Here is a 17,418-nt window from a genome sequence, read left to right on the forward strand (position 1 = left end):
AAAGCTTCTAATTTTTACATAAAATAAGAAATAAAAGTACAGGCACTGATTGCCATGTTATGCCGAAACAGTGATTCTGATGCAACGTTTTTGGCTACCAATTTAGGCTTAATGTTATTACACTGACTGCTGTTGAACATGGACAAAGGTAGTTCTGAGAATCTGTGTTCTGGTGTTTACTTAACTTTCTGGTTTTTGAAACTCAGATACATGGAAAATGCAGGTGTAACTTGGAAATACTTTACCCAAGGAAGCAATTCTTTTCTTGACTCGTGAATTTTTGAGCTTTACTGCTTTAGAAAAAGTTTCACCTCCCTTCTTCAGAATAAAGGATGATTCTTAATCCTAGCTCAAAATACAAACCCCAAGTATTTATTCACATTTCTGTTTTTTGCTAATTCAAGTGTGTAATTTACATAATGACTGAATTTCAGTATCCTCTTTTTCATTTTCTCAGCTAGCCTATACATAAACTAAAACCTCTTTAACCCCCTCTACCTTGGACTCCTGAGCTTGATAAATTACTTGGTGCTTCATAATCATCCTGTATAAGTGGCCATCTTCTCCTGATAGAGAAGTAAGCTTGATTTTGTGGCCTACATGCTGGAATGGTTTCATCTTGTCACTTTTGTATTCTTCTATCACTGTTCCTAGAATGTCATATAAAGTTGGAAGCTTTTGTATCCATTGGTGCTTGCATTTTTTCCCAAGCCGATTAATTGCTTTGTCTCAAAATATTTTTTTAGAGAAATGACCAAGACTGACATTTGTTTTTTCCCATATATTTGCTGAGACCAAATTATGTTGATCTTGGGTGATGGTGCATACTGTAAAAACTGTTAGCTGGTGTTCTGACTTCTGTTGCTGAGACCTGTAAACTAACAGAGTTTATTTTTTAGAAACGGAATAGACCTTGTGCAACCTCTTCAATCACTCTTGCTCTAGCTTTTAGTCCTCTTCATATTTGTGTTTTTCTGCTATATCACCTGTCTCTGTTTTGTACTTTGAATGTAGGAGTTTTTAGTATTGACATGGGCTTTTTCACCAAATACAGCCTAAATCTGACATCTCAAAACTGATTTTACTTTTCAGTGATTTTTACTTTTCAGTGGCCAGGGCTGCTGAGGTCTCATTTGTGGAAGGGGTAATTCTGTTGCAGGTGTTTCACTGATGAGTGCAGACAGAGCAGAGATGAGGGGTTGACGTTTTTTCAGTTGAGACATACTTTGAAGAATTTTATTTTTGTTCTTTTGTTGTACTGCCTACTGACTAAGTAATTTTTACATTCCCTCAATCAACACTGCAACAATCTTTTCACATTAAGCAGCATAGAATAAATGTTTTTTTTTTTTTTTGGCTTTTCTGAATGTCTGTTTGAATAATTTGCCAAGTATTTAATATTTTGATAGACCCTTGGCACCAGTTCTGTAAATTGGATGTTACAGTTGTTAACACTGATGATTTAAAGTCCTCAGCCATAAGTTTTAACACCCTCTGGCTGAATAGTACCTGATGAGTCTGGCACTCTCAGAGCAGCTATTTTGTCACCAGATCAACTCCTAATGCGCTATGCCAATATAATTAGATGCCAAACATCTCAATCGTGAGGCTTGCATTCCGTGTTGATTGTGTCCTACACCCAAAATCTCATCCATGTGATCCCTCCCTCCAGCGCGGTCCAGCAGGTGGCAGCAGCGCCCCGGTCTCAGCTCCTTTAGTTCATTAGCCTTAATGAGCGACACTGAGCTGTACGGAAACGGCTCGTTATCGTGTGAAAACGAAAACTGAAACTGGTGTGTTGAGAGACTGAAGGATCCTGCTATAGACAGAGCATAGAAAGCTTTTATAGAGTTAATTGGTGTCAACACATGAAGTGTTGCTGTGAATTGTCCTGTATGTCAGAGTTATGGGATGTCACCGTCTATGAGAGATTATTTGTATCTTAAGTGGACTAAGAAATCACCTGTCATTTGAGTGTCCTGAACACAGCTTCATTAAAAGCAGACTGTTTCTTATCATCTACTATTAAGAGAGTTTAAGAAAATAAATTGTCTTCTAGTAAAACGAAAAGGAATTATTGTGATCAACCTGCCTTGAGCTGCTTGCATTGATAACTGTTTTAAATTAAGAGATAATTTTTGAATCGCCAACTGTATGTTAGATTGTTCCAATGGCAAAGATTTCAACTTAGCTTTTGGCAAATTCTATACATTGCTTGTTGCAGTGTGTAATTAACTTTCCTGTTAAACTTTTTCTACCTCCCTAGTCTGTCTAGCTTCAGATTCATCCTTTTTTTTTATCTTCAAGTGCATTGTTTCCTATATTAATTATAGAAGTTTCCCATATTTTCTTCTTGTATTTTCTGTTCTTGTTTACAAGTTACCTATTTTGCCTCAAAATGTGTTTGTAAGTATATTTTGACATTTAGAGACTGACATTGATAGTACATTTGTCCTTCAAGTCTGCATTTAGCTGGTGTCTTTTTTGAAGTTGTATCTTCCTATGGAAGTTTCCAGTTCTGTGAACATTGCTTGTTTACATTTTTCATATATATGTGTGCGTGTGTTTGTATAAATATAAAATATAAAATATAAATATATAAATGTTTCAGTTAAATTACTTATTTGCCTATGCCCTGCTCACATAGCTATAAAAGTATCTTGTCACTTACTGTTTTAGATCTGCTGTGCCCCCAGTTCATCTCACTTATTCTTTACTGATGAAAAAAACTGAAATAGTGTGGAAATAAGATTGATGTTTGCTTAAATATAAATATTTTTTATTGTCTGGTTCTGTATGTGCACCAATAGGAATTTGTCTCGCTAGTGCTGTGAATCCTCAGTCACATCCCCATATGAAGTTTAACAGAGCACTGGGAAAGGATTGCATTTATGTTATAATCCAGGCACTAACTTGTGGCCTGTTAACTAAATTGATTTCCTGAGCTAAAGCCTCCAAAAATCATACTGGTGATTCATATTCCAATGTCTTTTTCCAGCAGATACTGTTTTGAATCACGTGATTGATAATAACAGCTGTTCTCCTATTGAAAAATTATTCGATTTAGAGGTTATTGATTAGAGTTCTTCAAACTGAACTAAAGGTTTTTTCTGTGGAGCAAGATGGTTCTGGCATCTACGTGGCAGTTTTCATTTCACTTCACTTGTGCTTGCCTTTGCTGACACCTGCACAGCCCATCCTGTCCCAGCTGTGAAGGCCTTGCTTTTCCCAGCACAGGGGCCTAGTTGAGTAACTCTGGTGTTGACTTGTTCTTGAATATCTGCTTGATGAGTTTTTCTGTTCCTTTAAGCACTCTGCATCTGCTTGTGTCTTGATGTGTGGAGCCTTCTAAAATGTTAATGCTGGAAATGTTTACCATTTGTAGTTTTTTAAAAAGTAAAGCTTAGTCTGTACAGGTCTAGCCAGTACTTTACCGATTTTATACATATGTTCTGACGGTTTAGTAATATAGGAAATAAATTAATCCCCTATGGGCAGCAGAATGTTTATTAGCTAGTGGATTCATATACAGTGTTTAAACTACAGCTTTTGCTATACATTTGAAGTATATTGATACTTATATGCAGCTGAAAAATTACTTGGTAAATAGTTGAGAGTTTTGTTTTCTTTAGTGGCTGTCAGAGGTACGCACTGGTTGGGGACATTGCTCTTGAAATGCTTGGAAAAAAATATGCAGGACTTCCTGCAAGTCTGTACTTACAAATACCATCCTTCAAAGAATAAAGTGAGGTCTTCAGAAGCAGCTTTGGGTTACTATCCTTAAGTGAATATGCTTTGTTAATGCTTTTTGCTTGTTCAATATATAGTTACGCATCACCTTGCCATGGCAATTGAATGAATTTTGGCTTTAAAACCCCCCATAAATTTGAGGGGGTACTTTCGTCCTAGCCTAAAAAAATTACCAAGTTTGTTTACTACTTTTCAAACTTACTGATCTTAGTGGCTAGATTGGGCCAGTGCATCAAGCATTAGCTGTGGCATTTGTATCTGTGCGTTACTTTCTGGTTATACTCACGAAAAAAATTGCTGATCATGAATCTTATGTTATTTCTTACAAAGAGCTTATAGTTCTTTTGGACTGCAGCATATTCAATCTCCTTTCACTCTGCTTGTGTGGCTGTAAGACACCAGAAGGGAAAGTTCCTGTTCATTTGCTGCCTGTAGGTCTCTGAATGTGCAGCTGAATGGTGAATTGTGCTTCATCCTGAGAACTTTGAAATTAGAGAATTGCAAATATGTCTTGTTTCAACTTCAGGTTTTCCAACTCCTATGTTTACTGAAGAATCTGCATTAAAAAAATATAAAAATTACTAAGCAGCTGCTGATTAGGATGCTGGGCTGAATTCTGACATTTAGTGAATTGAGAGTTAATGTCAAAATTACATTTCTTTTTCAAGAGACTAGTAATTGCTTTAGTTTATGTGGGCACTTGGGTTTGCCAAAGTCAACTGGCTTTCTCAGGTTCTTGGGTCTGCAGGATTTAATTCTCATACCTTATTTGTGTCTGTCTTGAATATATTGTTCCTGAAAGAGCAAATCATGGCAGGGGGAGAAGTGCCTTTTCTCCAGGCAGTGAAGTCATTAGACATCGCTGTTGGGGAGCAGTCTTATTTTAGGTATGCCCAATGTTACAAGGTTGGTGCTTGTATTCTTATTACCCCACACTTTCTTGGTGAACTTGAAGCATGTGTAGATGTATCCCTAAAAATACAGGCTTTGCACCTTTGACTAAATCTGTGCTTGGATTTTTAGTCAAAACCTTTTGTGCCAAACAAAATTTAACAAGTTTGATGCTATCAGTGGCATTTGATCAGTCTAACACGTCTGTTCTTTTCAAGATAGTCCTGTTCTTGCTTCAGTTATTAATGACTTTAGTGATGCTTTGTCTACCATTTTTCTGTTGCTTCTCATCAAAGAACGCCTTAGGCATTCCCCATGTGTGGATATCTCAATCTAGCTTCTGTAAGAAATGCAAAATTTTTGTGATGAACAGTCAGTTTTCTCCCCAAGTCTCACTGATTAACTAGATGGTTCTGATATTGCTGTTAATATTCCTACCTTGTTTCGTCTGCTGAGGGACTTTTTCTTCCTCTTGCATTTAGTTGAAAAAAGACTCCAAACTTGCATTTCACACACTGTTGTGATCCTATATTTGCACGTTGAATATTCTTTAAATGAAGATTATGACCTGGGCTCAAAGCTCTAGGGTTAGCTTTGTTGAAATGCTTCTAGTGCTTTTGAACATTTTTACAAAACATTTTGGTTTACATTTACTACATAGACATAACAGAGCATGATAAGAATTCAGTGGTTTTCTCAGACTTTCTAGCAGTCTTAATAACTGATAGCTGAGGCATCCAGCTTTGAATATGCCTCACTTCCCATGCTGAGTGCTTCTTCAATCATCTGTTTCAGGACAGACTAGGGCCAGCACGTTTTACATGCCTTCAGCCCATCCAGGTTACCACTCCTTGCTCTCTTGCACAGCTTGAATTCCCATTTTTCTCTTCTAACATTCTCCCAATCTGATACTGACATGGAGTTATTAAAGTGCTATTCTCTACAACTCCCTGAAAGGAGATTGTAACCAGGTCAGTCTCTTCTCCCAGGCAGCCAGTGACAGGACAAGAGGAAATGGTCTCAAGCTGCTAGGGGAGGTTTATGTTGGACATTAGGAGGAATTTCTTCACAGAAATGGTGATTAGACATTGGAATGTGCTGCCCAGGGAGGTGGTGGAGTCATGGTCCCTGGAGGTGTTTAAGGAAGACTGCATGTGGCACTCAGTGCTGTGGTCTAGTTGTCATGGTAGTGTCCATTCATAGTTGGACTTGATGACTTAGAGGTCTTTTCCAACCTGAATTATTCTGTGATTCTGTAATTCCTTCATGGTTTGTCTTACTGTTTCTTAAGTTGGAGAAAAATATCTGCTGATATTTGGAGATAAATCTACAGACAGACCGGAATTGAGTGCTTTTAGCAATTCTGAAACCTGAATGGACTCAAATGTGGAGGCACTGGTGTGCTCCTTACCTGGGCCTCCTGTGGCCACTGCCATCTCCTTTTAGAGATGAGCAGTGGAGTTGTGCACATCTGGAGATTTTAAAGACAGCTCCTAGCTTCCCCTCAGCCTGCAGACTTGATATGGGGATATGCTTTGTTCCCCTAAAACAAAGGAAACTTATGTAGAAAATGTGATATCAAATTGAGCTTCCTTTAGGTTTCGTTTCTCAATTTTACCACTTAAAATGAGATGCATATTTGAACCCTTAAATTTTACTCTTTGCATGCAACAGTTGGTAATTGTATGTATTCAAATTACCTGGAATAAATTTATCTGAAAGCTTTGATTTACTTAATTTTTGTCCCACATACAGATTTATGTATGGAGATGCCTGTTCAGGGCCATGAAAATGTGTTGTCTCCCAGTTCGATGGCAAATCCCAGTTTAGTTGCAAATAAAAATGGAAAGAGCAGTGTTAACTTCTTTTTTGGTGCATTGCCAGTGAGAGTTCTGCCTCAGCATTTCATGGTCCAACATTTTCAACGTTTTTCCTTGCCCCCCTTCCCCTATGTGTGAAATTTCAGCAGATTGTTATGCAAAGCAGTTTTGTGTCTCAGTGTGACTGGGGAGACAGCTGTTCGGCCTAATGAGGAGTGTGAGCGCCGCAGCATTTCTGGTGATTGAGACCCACGCAGGGAGCAGGATGTTCGAGGCCAGGCACTGGTGTGTGGTGAGGAAGTGCCACGCTGTCAGCTGGAAGTACACGCTCGGCTGCTCCCTATGACAAGATAAATGAGTTTTACTGGGGTTTGGCGGAGGCTGAAGCTTTTTTGGAGAATGGTTGTAGCACACCAAACTCCCTGTGGGACCCACAGTTTGAAGTGTCATAAGACTGCTTCTTCTTTGCTTGTTTGTTTTTTTATTTTTAAATTTTTTTTATTTTAATGTTCTGCAATACCTGTCATCTTTTTGAGTTATTAAAAATCTAATGTCTTCTAGCATTCAATTAACATGGGGGCTCATGATCTTTTGTTGACACTTTTTATTAATTTAGCCAAGGGGATGTTAACCAGAGTTTTATCTGACTTGGAACAAACTGAAGACTAATGGAAACAAAAACTAAATCTAGCCACGTAAAAATAGATGAAAAAGGCTTTTAATTTTTGTGGTATGGGTGGGGTTATGGAGGCAATACTTTTGAAGGGTTATTTGTTTATTGGCTGCTTCTGTTAGCTTCTTTCTTCCCACAGACTTTGCGTCCCTTTTTCTTCTCACCATTCCCCTTTAGTTGGGCTGAAATCCTGGTTTACTTTATAAGTAGGAAGTGGCCTTTCTTCTTGTTACTCTTTTGTTTTAATTTAAAAAACAAAATAAACACAAAACCAAGAAAAAAATTAGCTGAGATGCATCTGTCATTTTAAGAGATGCCCCAGTTGGAGTATCAGAGGAGACAGAATGTAATTTGTACCGTGTAAGATCTACGAGTGCAGCACTTGCTTGTGTTTTAAGTCAATAGTATTGAGCATGTTTTGAATTTAGATGCATGTGTCTTTTTAAAAGATAAATACCTTATATTCCACTTTAAAAGAAAAAACAAACCCAAAAACCCACTTTGTCTTTACTCAGATGAGTGAAGTGCTAATAGTCCTCCCCAGTTGTGAGGTTTGTGAGAATGATACTGTTTTGGCCTTTCTAGACTTGTTTAGTTACTTAAAACTTCAAGCTTTGCAATCCTATTTTGAAAATGAGATATCTTTGAGAATTGAATTGAGTGTTTCCCTTAGAAGATTCATACTTCATTTTTGTAAAAGCACAGGGAATGTTATGGAGACATCTATATACTGTTTGCTTTGGAACTGGGACCGAAATTCTTGATCATAAACCCTGGGGTCAGTAAGAAGTGCTTTTGTATTTAGACATTAAATTCAAAGCTCCTTATGTAGAAGATTGTTTTCACAGTCCCATGTGCTTGCAAATAGTGAACATCCCAGCCTGCAGGACCCTGCAGGGCTGAGATGAAGGTGAATGGAGGGCTAAGACCACTAAGCACCTTTAAAGTTGTCACTAAAAACAGACCAGAAGCTTTCCTTTTACCTTTCTATCCACTTGCCCTATTTCCAGAGAGCTACAGCAGAATTTCATTGCATTTTTATTTTCCAAACTTTTGCTTGTTGTCCCCAATATCTGAACAGTTAAGCTGAAAAGTTAAGCTGGAAAGGATTTTGTTATCTTTTGAGAGTCTTTGGAGGAGCAGGAAGGATTGAGCTAACCTGGGGTTGGCATTCTGTTTTCCTGGCAATAGTTTTGAATGCTTTCACTTAAAAATGATAAATCTAAGGATTAGAGAACCTTATGTAGTCAAAGAAACTTAACCATGTTTGAAAGTGATAAATGATAAAGCAAAACCAATATGAGATCAAAGAAGCTGGAAAGCTCTTAAAAGTTTTGAAAAAAAAGTGGAGGGTTATTTTAAGAGTTTCACAACGTATTCCAACTGTAATTGGAATAAAATGTCTGATGGGAAAACAGATCAGATTTGTTTGTTGGCAGCAGAATGCTAAAATGCAGTATATTCACTCACCTGGAGATTTTCTGTGACTTGAATTCTTTATGCTGTTGTGTACTAGGAAGTCTCTCAATGTGTGTGGAAATTATGGAGATTGAATAGAGAATTTGAACTTATAAACATTACTTCAAATGTGTTGCAGCAGTATAGAGACTAGTAAAAACCTGAAATTTTTTTCTGAACTTCTTTGTGTAAAGAACTAGTGAGAAGAGCAGATGTTGATACATTTAAAGGAGTTTGGGCTGGTAGGAGCCGAGTTTGGGGGTAAGAGTGTGCCAGCTGTATTGTGCAGCAGCTCACTCACTGCATGAGTGAATTTTCTTCCCAAATAAGAAGGTGCCTGATGAAAGAGACTCAGCAGTTGTGGCCTTCATGTATGTTTTAACTTTTTGACTTTTTGTTCATAAAGTCCAGAAGATTAGTCAAAGACCTCTTGATTCTTTCTGTAATCATCTCCCCAGTGGCTTAGCTGCACTCTAATAATGTGTTAGGAAACTTGGTATCATGAATAAAGTGGGCCCTCATCCTAATTAAAACTTAATTTGGTGTCAATTTAAATTAAGAGGCTTGCATAAACTGGTCCATTGTGACCTGGCTTGTGCTAATCTTAATCAGCAGCTTGGATAGGACATGAATTCAAATTTCTGCAGAACAACTAAAGTGACAGTAACAACTGACAACTTAAATTAAAATTACTAAATTCTAAGAAATTGATGTGCATGACCCAAGTTACAAGATAGGTCATTAAATCAAATCTGTAGAAACAGAATTGAGAGGCTTTCCCTGATGATTATAAGGAGAGACAAAAATGCTTTGTTAGTACATTATGTGGACAGAAAATAACTAGCTTGGAGTTGGGAATTCACAAAATCACAATGAAAATTGTAGTACAAAAGCTTTTAATTGGTTATTATGAAATAAAGGTAAAATAATAATAGAACCATCATGAAAATTGTTTGTTTGATCCCAGTATATTGATGATACACTGTTATCTGAAGCTGTAAAATACAAAGACAATAAAATTCTTTATAAAATAACTTCTGGAAGTAATATGTTGCACCTTCAATTGCTAGAAATATTCTTATGAGTCTTTGTCTGACTGCCTTTGTCCATTACCAGGCATAGTAGGTAAAATTTGAAGAACTGTACGCTTGTCCTTCTTACTACTGCTTGCCATTTTTTATCTGACTCTCAGACTTCAGCTGCTTGTAAAACAGGACTAGAAATCACAATTAGAGACTGTTGGAGTGCTGTAGCTGTTGGTAGTGGAGCTATAATGGAGACTCTGTTTATGGGATGTTCACGTGTGTGTACAGAAGAACTTCAGCTACATCTCAGGTGTTTGGGACCTCCTCAGGACCTGTGCAGTGAATGAAAATGTCTGGGATAGTTCTACAGAAATCTTTGGATGGAAAGAAGAACTTGGCTACTGATCTCAAATCAGTTAATAATTCAGTTGGGGTTGTGTGATAAACCTTGTGGACATCAGTGCAGAACTTCAGAAATGAGTTCTGATTTCAAGACTGGGCCTGTTTAGCTCGCGTCAGAATCAGTGGAAAATGAAAGATGCCTCCAGAGTGACTCTCTACTGTTGGGCTGCTTCTCTTAGCACTTGGGCCAGTCAAGCCCTATTCACCTTAAGTGTCATAGCTTCTTGTAAGAATATTTTTTATTCAAAAATAACTGCTTGGAATTTTAAAATTTCAGATTATTCTGCCAAAAAAAAAAAAAAGGGCAAGCTATATATGCTAAAGGAAGTGCAGGAACAGAAAGTATAACTTTAAATCAGGTGCTAGTTTAATAAAGAAGTGTAGAGTTTGACATCTTTGTTTTTACTCCTGATTGTTTAGCACTGTGACATCTGCAGTTTTCACTGTGGGAGACAATGTTGTTTCTGGTAGTGATGACCGTACAGTGAAAGTCTGGGATTTGAAAAATATGAGGTCTCCTATTGCAACGATCCGCACAGATTCTGCAGTCAACAGGTAAGCAGATCTCTGACTTAGTGCTTTGCTTAATTCATGCTTTTTTAATTAATTCTTAATTTCTTTCACATGTGGGAATGGTTTAAAACTGTGCCACAGGGGTTTAGACTGGACATTTCTTTCCTGAGATGATGGTCAAATCCTGGAACAGGCTTCCTAGAGGGGTGGTTGATAACCCAAGCCTTCCAGTATTTAAGAGGTATTTGGACAATACCCTCAATAACTTTAATGCTTTAAGCTTTGGTTAGGTAGTTGGACTGGATGATTGTTGCAGGTATCTTTCAACTGAAATAGTCTATTCTGTTAATTCACAGAGTATACATTTAGTTTTTGTCCCTGGAATAAAACTTAAGAATTTGGAAAAAAGTCTGAAATGGTTTTGTAAAGTGCAGGTGTGATGAACATTGATTTTTATTAAGTACATTGCTTTTAAGAAATTTTCTGTAAGAAAATGCAATGTTAAGGCTATTTGAGGATCTAGTACAATAGAAAATACCTTAATGGTTCAATATTTTTTTTCTCTTTCCATTTGTGAATTCTAACCAGGAAAAATTCAGCTGCTCCCCCTTCCTGTGAGCTTAAATTTCTGCTGTCAGTTTCTATTTGCCAGGCTCGTTGTTCCCTACCCAGACTCCTTTTGTCCCTTCCCTGCAGGATTAACGTGTGTGTTGGCCAGAGAATCATCGCCCTTCCCCACGACAACCGGCAGGTTCGATTGTTCGACATGTCAGGGGTGCGGCTGGCACGGCTCCCTCGCAGCAACAGACAGGTACCTGCAGGGCTGCACCTTCAGTGTGCCTGTCCTTCCTCATGCAAGCTTCAGAGAGGCATTTGGTCTCTCTAGCTCAAATGCTGAACGGCACTAGTCTGAATAAATATGCTGTTAGTTATTAAAAATAACCAACATGCCGATATGAAACATTTTAAACTTTTTTATTGGAGTTGGAAATGGTGTTTCAAGTGATTCTCATCATGATTTTTCTCCTTACTAAAGTGAAACACTGCCTTCTCTATGAAATAGAAGAAGTGTGTAAGAGCATTTCAGATGGGTTTTAATGTCTTGATGTGAATTGTGTCAGAAAAATGGCTCACTATGAGGTTTAATGGTTATTTTCTTGTGGTGGGATGTTTTGTTTTGTTTTTAATTACACAGTGTCTAATTGGTTTATATAATCCAAGCTGGATGGGGCTCTGAGTAACCTGATGTAGTGGAAACTACCTGCCCATGGCAGGAAGGGTTGGAACCAGATGATCATTAAGGTCCCTTCCCACCCAAACCATTCTGGGATTCTGTGACATAGAAACACAAAGGGAAAAAGTGAGGGTCAGTTTTGTGACCTCATCTTGTATGATTTGGTGATAAATTTTAATTTTTTCTTCTGTGCTTATTCACATATATTCTCGATACATCCTATCATGTAATAAACCATCCTTGCTGCAGCCATCATGTTGTGTGCATTTATGGCACTATTTGGCATGGCAAGCATCACTAATGGAGCAAATCAGAGTGATTAAGTGAAATTAATTGGATTATGTCACATAAATAGACTTTTTTTGGAGTTGATTCAGCAGTTCTTGACAGAATTTCAGAAGGAGTTCTAAGACTAACTTAATCTCTTTTATATTTTTTTTCTAATTTAGGTGTGTTTTTAAATTTATTGTCGTTTTGAGGGTTTTTTTTTATGTATGTCTTTAGTGTATGTCTTTTTGTTTTCCTTAGTGTTAGTTCCACTCAGTCTGACACTACAGAAATCATGACTTTATTTTTTTTTTAACCTGAATGTTGATCAGAACCCTATTTTAGACATTTTTATTACTATTGAACTATTTTCATCAGTATGACCTTGTTCCTGCTGCAGTATTATCCCTCCTTAATTATGAGCGACACAGACACTTAGTCTTGCAGCAAGTTGCCAGCAAGTAGTTCCTCATTTTAAGAATGCTTTTATAAATAAAAGTGCTAAAATCAAAATTTGATTTGCTCTTGTAAAGAAAATATAACTAGATAGCAAACAGACCTTGGAAAACTCAAAAGTTTTGATGCACCTTTTTGTGTGCATCTGTCCTTAAGGACGCAGTGCTGGTGCTAAGGAGTCACATCATTATGAACACTTTTACCTTGCAGATGCAGGTAACAATGACCTTTAGGATTCTCTTTGCTGTTTGCAAAGAGGAGGCTGAGGATTGGCAGGGTTGCACTTGGAGTCCCCAATGTGTGTCAGTAACGGCGCTGTCTCCGCGCTGTGCAGGGCCACAGGAGGATGGTTTGCTGCTGCGCCTGGTGCGAGGACCATCCCATCTGCAACCTCTTCACGTGTGGCTTTGACCGTCAGGCCATCGGCTGGAACATCAACATCCCTGCTTTGCTACAAGAGAAGTGAAATGCTCAGAGAGTTTCTGCGTTTGTGTCGCCGTGGACTTCTACACCTGGGCAGACTTTTCTGAACACTGGTCTGCTGTCGCTGTAAAAGCTCTTCCGTGAGCGGAGACTTGAGCAAATGTTGTTCTTGTTACCACATTGTGCACAGTTTGCATGGGTTGTACAGAGAAATGTGATTTTTTTAAAAATTAGTTTGTCTTGTGTATGAACTTTTATATTTTGGCATCCACTGGTCAATATGTTCACTGTTGCGTAGAGCACATAAATGTTCATAAGTTATTTAGCATTTAATAGTTACACAGTAGGGCATTACATTTGTGACATAAATGTGAAAATTATGTAATTACTGTAGAGAGTGTATACAGTCTGTTACGTTTTTCCATGACTCTACATATCTGCCTTGTGTTAAAAGGAATCTGCAGGGCTAAAACTTTGAAATGAAGTGTGAATTTCACTAGTTGTATGATTGTAAACATTTTCCTGTTTGCATCTGATTTGAATACTTTTTTTAGTGCTGCCGTATAGTGCAACTTCGACTCCATTTTTACTCCAGTTACTAGAGAAATAGTAGATTTGAGAAGGAAAATGCAAGAAGCTTGTAGTGAGTGTAGACTGATAGGTTTATTTGTAATCTTTTTTGTACTTTTTATTTTGAAAAAAGAAAAAGATTCATTCTACCCTTCTTATATAAAGTGATTCTGAAACCTCATCACATTTCATATTAGCAAAAATCCAGAATATTATGATTCTAATCACTGAAATCTAGTCAAGCAAATTCTGAAGCACTTTAGTTTATAGCTATTGTTATAAACCATTTATGAAAGTTTGACTTTACCAGTGAATGTGAGCTAACCTTTGTAAGAAGGATTAATTCCTTTTGGTGATCTGCCCAGAAAGGAAATAGTTTATTTGGGGGTTGATTTTGTTTATGTATCTTCAGTGAGCTTACTTTTAATTGTGTTCACTTCCCATATTTTTTTTTTTTTGAGCCAGCAATACAAAGTAAATGAGTACTACCTCAAAAAAGAATGTTGGTCAAGATGCATCAAATCTCTCTGTAGCCTAGAAAAAAGCACTTTTGGTCTCTGGCTGAAGTACCATCTCTGACAGGAGAGGAAAGACAATCATACTGCATGTGATCCTTAAGGCAGTTAACACATAAAGCTAGTGGAGCAATACACCAAGTCACCATCGTCTGTCACCGTTCTGTTCTCAGCCACGACAGGGGCTGCAGTCCCTGTCTTGTTCCAAAAGGGGGTAATTAGCATAGCTCTCCCTTCTTTCTTCCAAATGATCTCACTCTGGTTTTACTCCTCACTGTGTTTAGCTGTTTTTGCACTGGCAGTGGGGTGTTACTCTGCAGCTGCTGCTATCAGTAAATGCAGGTGGCAGCTGATGTCTTGGAAAGAATGGAAAGGTTGCTTCAGACGGACACTTGTTTTTTTGCTAAAGGGAGATGCTGCCCCTGGCTGTCAAACATATCACAGTATAAGATGAAGGGTGGAGGTAAGGAAGGGTGCACTCTGACAGTGGGAATTATGGTGGGTTGGCAGAAGTATTAGGAGCTTTTTATCTCATCATCGTGATTCTGTGCAACTACAGCTGTGCTCATCACTGTCATCACTGTTTATAATGGCATTAAGACATGTGTTGGCTGGTTCTCCTATTAACTAACATTTGTGTGGCATGGGAGTACATGGGATGGGATGGGTTCATGAATGTGTCAGTGAGGAACAGAAGGAAAACAGGGGTCCTGAACATAGTTTTGGACTGTAACATTAAGGAGAATCAAAATATTTAATGGAGAATATATGTAGTGTCTTTATAGTACACATCATCAGAGTAGTTTGATCCCTTGTTTTTTTCTGTTGTGGGCTTTGGAATTTTTTCTTGAGTTACAGGATGGACAACTGTGCTGAAGTAATCTTAAATGCTAAAACTAGTGAGGTTGCAGAAAGCAGCTGCAGAGTTAAGTCTTCTGGTGGTAAGAGTTAAATGATGGTGACAATGTTTATTTTCACTTTTTTTTTTTACTCTGGGTTAAAGCCATTTGATGTTACTGGTTTTATTCCTTAAGAAAACAGGACTCGCTTTCTTTTAGTTGGTAACAGAGAGAACTTTACAAAGGTTTATGCTGTTTGTAAAAAAAGAGAAAAATGTCTGGCCAGTACAAGCAGTTTCTCCAGCATGGCCTGCATGTAGGATCTGGAGCAATGGCTCTCCTTTATTACCTGAGGCAGAGGAGGGGGTCACTGGCTTTGGTCCTGCTAAACTAAAGTGTCTAAGCTTCTCTGATACATATGTAATACGGAACCACTGGACTCTATGCAGTTTAATCATCATTGCTGCAAACTTTTTATATCACCAGAGGGACCATCCTCTGGCACCAGGAATGGGTGATTATGTGGTTTCATTTTGAAAAGAATCAACCAAATAAGGTGCTAGAGCCACGTTCTTAGGAGCAGGCTAATACTTAAATCAGCTGAACACTGAACTATCACTTAGTTTAGTTTTCTCTACTGTACTGAAGGGTAAGCCAAACTGCCATCCCCTTGAAGCAAAATATGTGAGCAGGGGTAGTGAATAATACTACATTGACTAAATATGTGGAAAACATTTCACGGCTCTAAATGTTCTAAAGAGTGTTTTTTCAGCACTGAACAATGTCCAGCATTTCATTAAATGGAGGAAAGTTGCAGTTACACTTTCAGTATTGTGCAGAATTTCACAGAAAACTCATCACCAGGCAAAACCAAGCTTCTGTGTCTTTCTCTCAAGCAATGCACATCAGTTTTCACAAAGTTTGTGTATACTTTACAATCAGAAAGATACGGAATGAAACATCTTATTTGCTGCCTAAATCTGTGAAAACTACCTTTTGGGGAAAAGAATTTATAAGTTATGTGGAACCACTTTTTATTATTCTGCTAATTTGTTTTTAGATGTAAAATGTTTTTCTTCATGACAATTCAAACTGCATTAAAACATTCAACAATTTTTTTTTGCAATTTGCTGTTCTTCTGTGTTGCATTAAGGTTGCTGTTGATGTCAGAATTTCAATTTTTTGAAGTCAAAGGATCTTCCTATCCACTTTCCACTCTCTTCTATTCAAAAAGTTTGTTTCTGAGGCATTGATGAGCAGAGTTTGGAAGAGAAGGCCAAGTCTGTTTATTACACTAGATCTTCTGTAGCACTTAATGGTCACGCTGCCAGTAAAGTATCTAGACTGAAAGGGTGTTCAGGATTGTATTTGTACTGTCTTCTCCTATTCTGTATGGAAAAAAATTGTAATTGCACCTTGTTATGCAAAAGTTCCCATGTATGACTTTTCACCCCACTTTACAAGAGGACATTTTAAAATGAAATCTAAGCAAGTTGTTTTGCATTTAGAGTACAGCAAAAGTATTGCAAAATTACTTTGATGAGGGAAACCCCACCCTCAGTTTTTCTGTAGGTTAAAGGTTGGTTACTTCTTGCACCCACATTCAAGCCAAAGCTGGAATAAAACACAAAGCGCTTGGTGTTGTCGAAAGCCTTGGGTTTCAGAAGCCAAGGCAGAGTCCTGGCTGGTATCTGAGTGTGGGATGTTGCTTTATGTGCACATTATTCTCCTTCAATGTGCTTTAGGATTCCTCATTGCCACATTTGGAATTAATCAGAGTTACTGGTGATACGAGCCAAAAATAAGAGCCTGGAGTCCCAAAGTAGCACAAATGACATAAGACTGGGTTGAGGTATAATGCCAAATTCTGGGCTTTACTTGATTTTAGCTGAGGGCTTCCAAATCAGGCCATACTGCCAACTGACTTAAACTTAGTATTTCTAGTAGTATTTTAAACCTGTAAGTAAATGTCATATACAACTAGTGGTTTCAGAAGCATCTCTGTGTTTAAATCTGAAGATGAGCTGCAGAAGAGCCACTCTGTCATGCACCTTGGTTTGCTCTTTAGACCAGCATAGAAATTTTATTTAATGCTCTGTTGAGACCTGAGTATGTCACTGAAAAATTACCCAGCCTTGTGATATTTTATTTTTAAGGAGTGTTGTTACCTTTTCTAATTCCCACAGGTCAGAGTTTTCTGAACATAAGTAATTTGCAGGAGCTGACGGAGGAAATCCTGTTTAATTCAGACTGTAAATCCTGGTCAAAACATACCATTAACTGGGAGAGGTGTTGTACTGGAGCAGTGTGGGATTTTGTAGCTGTGCTGCTTGTCAGTGTCCTCCAGGTGAGAATGTTCAGTACTACCACGAGGGGCTGTTTCTCAGAGGTTGAAGCTGGTGAGCATTTGCAGAATTGAACCCAAGTTCCTGAATTGGCAGCTTGGATGCCTTGTACAGGTTTGGGGAGTTTCTGGCATGGTTCAGCATGCCATGTAGAGGTTGGAATTCAAGCATTCAGACTTACTCTAGGAGAATGGAAATGGTGCAATGTGTCAGTGGTGGCATGAAAAATAGAAGAAA

At 38.0% G+C, this 17,418-nt stretch overlaps 1 protein-coding gene across 2 annotated transcripts in view; it reads left to right on the forward strand.

The window, feature by feature from the left end:
* The window catches only part of WDR37 (WD repeat domain 37), a 43,152-nt gene extending 27,201 nt beyond the window's left edge, over positions 1-15,951 (forward strand). For both annotated transcript variants that reach the window (XM_033060904.2, XM_033060911.2), the window contains 3 exons: positions 10,440-10,574; positions 11,229-11,343; positions 12,824-15,951. In XM_033060904.2, the coding sequence (XP_032916795.1) occupies positions 10,440-10,574; positions 11,229-11,343; positions 12,824-12,955 (382 nt within the window). In that variant the 3' untranslated portion in view covers positions 12,956-15,951. The remainder of the gene's footprint in view (positions 1-10,439; positions 10,575-11,228; positions 11,344-12,823) is intronic.
* The last annotated feature ends 1,467 nt before the right edge of the window (positions 15,952-17,418 follow it).

This window comes from Catharus ustulatus, chromosome 1 (genome assembly GCF_009819885.2).
Source record: "Catharus ustulatus isolate bCatUst1 chromosome 1, bCatUst1.pri.v2, whole genome shotgun sequence".
NCBI classification, from domain to species: Eukaryota; Metazoa; Chordata; class Aves; order Passeriformes; family Turdidae; genus Catharus; species Catharus ustulatus.